General features: G+C 38.2%; 1 protein-coding gene across 1 annotated transcript; it reads left to right on the forward strand.

Moving 5' to 3' along the window:
* Window positions 1-3,109: 3,109 nt before the first annotated feature.
* pyd3 (beta-ureidopropionase pyd3) lies at window positions 3,110-5,404 on the forward strand. Its single transcript, XM_017180054.3, has 4 exons — window positions 3,110-3,281; window positions 3,983-4,245; window positions 4,305-4,924; window positions 5,163-5,404. Exons 1-4 carry the CDS (start codon window positions 3,178-3,180, stop codon window positions 5,334-5,336), a joined length of 1,161 nt encoding a protein of 386 aa, XP_017035543.1. The 5' UTR covers window positions 3,110-3,177; the 3' UTR covers window positions 5,337-5,404.
* Window positions 5,405-8,133: the final 2,729 nt, after the last annotated feature.

The raw sequence follows: 8,133 nt of genomic DNA on the forward strand, positions 1-8,133 counted from the left end.
TTTTATTGAAAATTACACAGGGAAGAACTTTGGGTGAGTGCGTTTTGCCCAGAGGTCAGGCTGGGCATGTGAGACAGGAGACGGGTCATGTTGTGTATTATTAATATTCATTTTGTGTGGGTTACGCATGATTTTTTAATAGCATTTTATTTATAGATATTGATTTTCTTTTTATCATTACAAACAGCTTCTTTTATGGCGTCGCCTCAAACATTTTATTTGAAATTTAAATTGATTTCATTTATATTTAATTGCAGTCTCAGTAAAGTTACAAATTTAATTTTTGTTTAGCTTAAAAGCAGATTTACATTTCCCAAAACGCAGAAATCTAATTTAGTAAAAACCCTTTTTGTTAAAATTAATTGAAGTTATCAAAGATGTTCAATTTTCAGTTCATCAAATTGGACTAAATCCAATTAAATTACCATTCACTTTCTGAGTCCTTGAAATTCATTAAAAATTCATTGTAAAAATCATTCTGAATATTGAACTTAACAGAATTTAATTGACAATTAAAATGCTTCAAAATTTTTTCCTCGTTTGAAATAGCTTTAAAAATCGCAGACATGTTTTCATTTATCTTCATGCAGTTTGGTTTTATGAATAAATTGATAACATCAAACTGAAAACTGAAACTTTGTCGAACTTCGGCCTTGGACCGACCGACCTCCTATCGATTCTTCCTCCTTTTGGGGCGGTGCAGTGTGTGCGGGTAAGTGTGTGTGTGGATATGACCCGGCTAGGAGCCCCATAACCAATCTCAGTACAATAAATTAAACCTAAACAATTCATTCGGCCGAGCATGGTTTGGTTTCTGTTTTAGCTGCGAATTCCATCAGAGGACATCCTGGTCGGATGGCAGGATATAGGGCAGTCTCAGGGGCAATAAGGCAGAAAGCCACTTCTTAGTTTGCTTGCAGCTCAGGCGGAAACCATATAAATGCGGAAATGATAAAAATGCCTGCGAACATGTTTCCAAAGCGAATGCGATAAATTGCAATGGCAAGAAGGTCCTCCGATTCTCGGTTCGGTCCTCCGAGTCCTGGGGCTCCTCCTGGCAATGGCTTCTCGCTCCCACATGGACACTGCAGCCAGACAATAAAATAATAATAAAAATAGAACAAAGCCGGCGAGCAGACGACATCGCCAATGATGAGGTTCCATTCCGTTCGGATCGGTTTGGGACGGGTTCAATAAATGAATGTGGCCAAATAGAGGACACTGGGTCCCCACGAAGCTGTTTCCCAGCACACAAGCACACTGGCCCATACACGCAGAGAAAAGATGGGTGCGCGGAAGGGAACGTCTCTGCGACTGCCAATTTAATGAAATTGTTTTACACTCAATTGAGTTGCCAACTGAAAAAGAAAACAAAAAGCGTTCCAGGCAGTCCACCAGCACCAGCACCAGCGCCAGAGCCAGCTTCAGAACTAGACAAACAAACATCTTTAGCCCCGAAAAAGATTTCTGGTAATTTGCATTGCCTTCCAGCACGCAACGAGACCCACATTTGGCTTCAAGTTAATCTTTTATAATACAAAATGGCCCAAAAGCTGTCAGCTTTCAGGCAAAGTAGCTGACATTAGAGATGCTCGGCGAAAAAGATACAGCTGTGCTCTTGACTGATTTAATATTTACAAAACTTTTGAGATAATCAGCTTAAAAATAGCAATTTGCATATTTACGAGTGAAGTTTTTGTCAATAAAGAGTTGGACTATATATTTTTCGGTGTATATATTTCTAAATTAAAGTAGAAGTCATACACGTTTTGTTTTAAATGCTTAAAAAGTTGATATATGCGGAATATACAATTTGTATTGGAAAAACAAAGCCTTTAAGGGGGGGGGGGGGGGGGGGGGGGGGTAAGGTTAATTCGGTGCAAAAAAGGCCACTTTTCAAAAAATTATTGTGGCGGAATGGCTAAAGTTAGCTTAATGAATTAAATACCATATAATAACACAACATTTGAATAATTTTTAATAAATTTTGTATTGAAAAATATTTAGAGGTAGAGAAGTTATAGGGAATCTCCCGAGTCGCCTCCAAAAAAAGTTGTTTTGCGGTGTACATCCTAACAGTCCACAGGATCATTCGATCTAAAAAAATTATACCTCATTCATTAAAGGATAAGTGTCCCGAGGTATTCACGAAGAGTTTTTATTTTTAAAATTTTTTCCCTATTTTTTCTCAAAATTTGAAGTCAAAACCCCGATTTTTGACAAAAAAATTATGTTAATTTGTTAAATAAAAAATATAAGAAAATTAAAAAAAGCTCGACGTGAATACCTGTAGAATTATCCAAAGAAGTTATGTTCCAAATTTCAAACCGATTGGTTCAGTAGATTTTGAGTTATCGTGTACACCGATTTTCAAAATGGCATTTTTCAGGAGAGCGCTTTAAACTTTGCGATTCTCATGCATTGAACACCAACCGACCTTCGTTCAACTCCGCATAACTTCGTCAATTTTACTCTGATCGATATAAAACTTGGACACAATATTCTTAAGATGTTGATCTTTAAAAATAAAAAATAAAAAAAAATTTACGAAAAAAAAAATTAAATACCTTACCCCCCCCCTTAATAGGCTTAAGATTTTGTTTTTTGGAATTTTATATATAATATTAAGGCTTTTGTTAAAAATATAATTATATTTACCATTTAATTCGATTTTTAAATAAAATTATTACAAATTTTGGTATGTTTAGTTATAGCTATAATTTTTAGCAAGCCTAAAATATGAATTAAAATAGTGTTAAGCTTCAAAAATTATATAAAATCACTTTCATCTTTTATAAATCTACATTTTTATTTAATTTAAAATTAAATAATAAACTTTATCTTATAAATACCTTCAAATAATTTTAAAAATATGTTCAATAAATACAAAAATTCCCAATTAGCTTCCATTTGCTTCTATTTTAGTGTCAATGACTGTACTTTATATGTTGCTCACTAATTACGTATTCAACAGAGAGAAAATCATTGAGGAAAAACCACAAAGAGAGAGAAAAACAAATAGGGAGAGAGAGAAATATATAGTCAGCAGGGGAGAAAGAGAGCGATAAGAAGGTGAACGCGATCGTCGAAATAGGCATTCCATATAGTGCGCTGGTCGCAATAGGTTGCTCTATCAATTAATCTCGGAACAAACCAAATTAATGCGAATTGACAACAATGTCGGCATTTGAATTGAAAAACCTGAACGACAGCTTGGAGAAGCATCTGCCAGCTGATGAACTGAAGGAGGTCAAGCGGATTTTGTACGGCGTTGAAGAAGAGTGAGTACCGAATGTAGTGACAATATTGATAAGAGTCTCAACATCATGTGGGGTGGTCGTAAAAAGTCTCCAGATAATTCTAAAAATATATTTTAATCTTGATCTTTTCACAAATACGTGTTAAAAAACATATACCAAAAATTCCAGTTCTTAGTCAAAGTTTCCAAATTTTCCATTTATTTATTTCAAGATGTTTTGTATCAAAATACATTTAAATATAGAACTAATAAAATGTGTATCTACACTTCTACACGTGTGTGAACAACTGGTGATGTGAATGGAATGATCGGCGAAGCAAAACAAAACAGAAATAGTTGTCGGCAATTCTAGATATGTTTGATTTTTGTAAAATTTAATATATTTATTTGACTGAAATTTACAATTCTTGGCAAATATAAGAATTCTTTTAATCTGTTGAGAGTTTTTAAAATATTTCAATACAAAAGTGTTAAGGTTATGACAGAAAGAAAAGAGATAAGCATCCGATTTTGTCCGGTTCGAAGAAATCAGTGCCAGATGTTGCTAAAAAATATTTGTATATTTGAAACGGACTGCAAATGTTATTAATAAAAATCAAAATATAAAATGTACTTAAAATTATTTAATAAATCTTATGTTTAATGTGAGCTAAAACATTCCATTCGTGATGTCATGACTTACTTTATTTTAAATAATAATTATTGCCCCTTTTCTAATCATAGCCAAACTCTGGATCTGCCCGAAAGTGCTACCAAAATTGCCAAAGAGAATGATTTTGAGATTAAGGGATATCGCTTCAATGCGCGAGAGGAGCAGACCCGTAAACCCCGTATAGTTAGGGTTGGCGCCATCCAGAACTCCATTGCACTTCCCACCACGGCGCCCATTGAACAGCAACGCGAAGGCATTTGGAACAAGGTCAAGAACATTATCAAGGCCGCGGCAGCAGCTGGCTGCAACATTGTTTGCACCCAAGAAGCATGGAGTAAGTGATGCGCTTTAATTTATAGTAAATTAATTAATTAGTTTTCTAATTGTCCTAAGCCATGCCGTTTGCCTTCTGCACTCGAGAGAAGTTCCCCTGGTGTGAGTTCGCCGAGGAGGCTGAAAATGGACCGACCACCAAGATGCTCTCAGGGCTGGCCAAGGCCTATAACATGGTGATCATCCACTCGATTCTGGAGCGCGATATTGAGCATGGCGAGACCATTTGGAACACGGCCGTGGTCATCTCGAATAGCGGTCGATACCTGGGCAAGCATCGCAAGAATCACATTCCTCGGGTGGGTGACTTTAACGAATCCACGTACTACTTCGAGGGCAATACTGGTCACCCGGTCTTCGAGACGGAGTTCGGCAAGCTGGCCATCAACATCTGCTATGGACGCCATCATCCGCAGAACTGGATGATGTTCGGACTGAATGGCGCTGAGATCGTCTTCAATCCCTCGGCCACGATCGGTCGCCTATCGGAGCCACTTTGGAGCATTGAGGCAAGGAATGCTGCCATTGCCAATAGCTACTTCACCGTTCCGATCAATCGAGTGGGAACGGAGGAGTTCCCGAATGAGTATACCTCTGGAGATGGCAACAAGGCCCACAAAACGTTTGGGCCCTTCTACGGTTCCTCTTATGTTGCTGCTCCTGATGGTTCAAGGACTCCGGTAGGTCTAACGAGGAATAGTCTTCTATAGAAAATCCATTTCAACAGTATTTTAAATTCAATCAAAACAAAGTATATAATCATGGGATAAATATAGAAACAATGTAATTAATTAATTTATAAATGAATTTCCTGCAATTTGTTTACAGAACATTTTATACTGGAATTCATTTATGGCTAAAAATAGTTTTAAGTAATTTATGTTAATATTTTGTATAATTGTAATCTTTTATTTTCAGAGTTTGTCTCGCGATAGTGATGGCCTGCTGGTGGTGGAACTTGATCTTAACTTATGTCGCCAGGTGAAGGACTTCTGGGGCTTCCGGATGACGCAAAGGATTCCTCTCTATGCTGAGTCATTTAAAAAGGCATCAGAACATGACTTCAAGCCGCAGATCATCAGGGAAACATAATCCAACTTTGAGACCTACTTTGACAATTTGCTTTTGAAAATAATAATACAAGTTAAAAATTCACATAATTTTATCTGCTCTTCATATTCCTCATTTTGAGTGACCTGTTTTATCTCTTATATATGTACTTCCTGTATGCAGATTATCAAGTCCCACAGCGTTCCTTCAGAGATGTTTCTTCGAATCTCATTATTTTCGGCTTACATTAAGAGTACCCAGTCAGACTTTTTGATTTGCTCAAACTTCCAGTGAAATCTCCTTATTAAGAGTCACATCCTTGAATTCGCAGAGCATCTCTATCAGGACCCATTCCCCGACGAGCGCTTTAAACATTTCCCCCCCATACAAAATGCTGCAATCTAGCATTGAGCTAAGCTTTGACTTTTACGATTATGTTACGGCTGAATGGGAACGTGGAGGGGAGGATGTGGGTCCCTGGAGGAGTGTGGGATATAATCTGTTTCTATTACGTTTGCTTATCTGCATGCGACTCACATGTGCGTTTCTTTTCCCGACTCCTAATGCAGTAATAATCGTTTGTGCGTTGCCGAAATGACTCGGCTGACCTTGCCGGAGCGCTGGCAGTAATTGGTTAGATTATTCCGAATTGGTTTTCCTGCTCTCGGCCTGACCTTGTGCCGCAATGAAGTTATCATGCGAAAATTGCTTGTCGGGAAAGAGCAGCACAAATGGAAATTATAAACTTTTGTGCACCAAACAGAGCAACAGAGATGGAAATATGCAAATTGAATTTCGGGCAACAGCCAACAGTCAAAAAAGATACAAAGAGACAAATGTGCGAAAATCGTATCTTGGCAAACAATTTGGGGAAAGATAATAGAACCAAGAAGTAGAAGATGATATATTAAACATTTTCTAACCAAATTTGATTGCTAACTTCTCACTACAAATTATTTTAATATGTTAGCTCTTCTGATTATGCCAAAATCAGGGAATCAATTGTTTTATAGAACCCTGTTATTAAATAAATTTGTTAAAACGTTTATATATTATTAATTTTAAGTTTTATTATAATATAATCCTAAAATTAGTACTCCCCATGAAATTCGTAATCTAATTCATAAGCAACACACCACAACATTCCATTTGTGGTGGGACAGTCGGTCCTATTAATTCAACCACAGCTGTGCGATAAGAACGGGCCAGGAATGTGGGTTTTTGTGTGTGTGTGTGTGTGTGTCTATTTGACAAAGGTCACCCGAAAATAAATCAAATATTTACCCAGCTACATTCGTTTATTCAAATTGAAAAGTCACTTTGGCCCACCCACTTGGGCTGGCCGAGATTCAAGGCCTCGATTGCATTACCCATTCGACATGTTGCTAATAAATATGTTTTCCGGGGAAAAGCCAAATAAAATCCAAAGTGACAGAGACCTCTCCAAACGAGCTTTCTTGGGACATCAGGGAATTGCCAATAAAATGTGGGATCTGCTCTCGTTTATAGCCAAAGGATATTTTCGACCAGACGACCAGTATATATTTTATTCACAAGCTGCGTTGATTGATTAAGCCCAAGATGAATTCCAAGCCATCGGCACGTTCAGTGTTCGCCAGGATAATCCTCTACATATCGGATAATAATTTTCCACCCAACCTCTGGCAATTACACTAATCATTTTCCATCCCCTTCTCCTCGGTCCTGGGGACAGCTGGCAATTGTGACAGGTCAGATATCAGAGCGATTTCAATTAAAGTCCAACCTTTTAATTAAGCAGATAAAGTGGCTATAAACCGGGAGGGAGACCAGCTGGCTGGCTATCAGGTCAGGCCAGGCCAAGTGGGCGAACTCGATTATGAGCTCATATTTAATTAAACATAATATTTAGAGCTATGAAGCTCCCGGCGAAGACGCTTAAGTGCTCGTTAAGTGTGTGCGGAATATGTATGTATGTGTCCTGAGTGCGACTGGCTGTCAGGAAGCTGGGAGCTCAGAGAGTTCAGAGTCCCAGGAATCCCAGAGTAATCAGGACGACGCCGGCAGGATGCGTGTGTGCATTTTGCGGCAGGCTGGCTGAAAAAATGCCGAAGACGTGCATCAATCTGAATGCATAATAATGGTGCCACTGTGGCAATCGGTTACTCCCAAGGTGGCATTAACCACCAGCCAAATGCATATTGAACAGGATGTCGAGTCTGCATAGCGAAAAAATACTTATCCTTTAAGTACAGGGATACACACTACAAGTGTGAATAGATTTGGGTGGATTTGTATAACAATTTATATCAATAATATAGCAATGGATGAAGGATATTTAATAACTAATAATATTCGTAGGAAACTAAAAAAGTATTAGGACTACATTTGATGCCAAAAGACTGGTAAAGAATTTGTTAAATGGATTTATAATATTTTCTTTATTATATCTTATAAAAATAAGTTTAGATTGGCAAGTTTCAATTCAGACCTGTTATCCAGCCCTGTTGAAAAAAGCACCAGCCGCCGCACATGATATGAATGGGAAATCTTAAGCTGCGTACGTGGGCACAACAGCGACGAGAAATGAGCAAGGAAAGGAGCAGAATCACCAGGAGCAGCACCGGCACCGGCAGTTGAAGCTGGAGCTGAAGCAAAAGCAGCAGGCGCAGGCAAGGAAAATTGGAAAGGAAATGCGATGCCGGGCGGCATTGTTGTTGCTTGGATGGAAATGAAAAGGGGTTATGGGCGGGAGGTGGATGTGGATGTGGAGGTGCTGATGGTGCCTCCGACTGTGCCTTTCCATTAAACGGGATTATTTATTTTATTTCGTTATGCGCGGCAAACAGCTTGTGTAAAG

This window comes from Drosophila kikkawai, chromosome 3R (assembly GCF_030179895.1).
Source record: "Drosophila kikkawai strain 14028-0561.14 chromosome 3R, DkikHiC1v2, whole genome shotgun sequence".
In the NCBI taxonomy this organism is placed as follows: domain Eukaryota; kingdom Metazoa; phylum Arthropoda; class Insecta; order Diptera; family Drosophilidae; genus Drosophila; species Drosophila kikkawai.

Excerpts from the sequence above, each read along its gene's own strand:
- pyd3 (XM_017180054.3), top strand. The coding sequence starts at position 3,178 with ATGTCGGCATTTGAATTGAAAAACCTGAACGACAGCTTGGAGAAGCAT. Across the intron at positions 4,246-4,304 it reads TTGCACCCAAGAAGCATGGA|CCATGCCGTTTGCCTTCTGC; the intron begins GTAAGTGATGCG and ends AATTGTCCTAAG. Across the intron at positions 4,925-5,162 it reads CTGATGGTTCAAGGACTCCG|AGTTTGTCTCGCGATAGTGA; the intron begins GTAGGTCTAACG and ends TTTTATTTTCAG.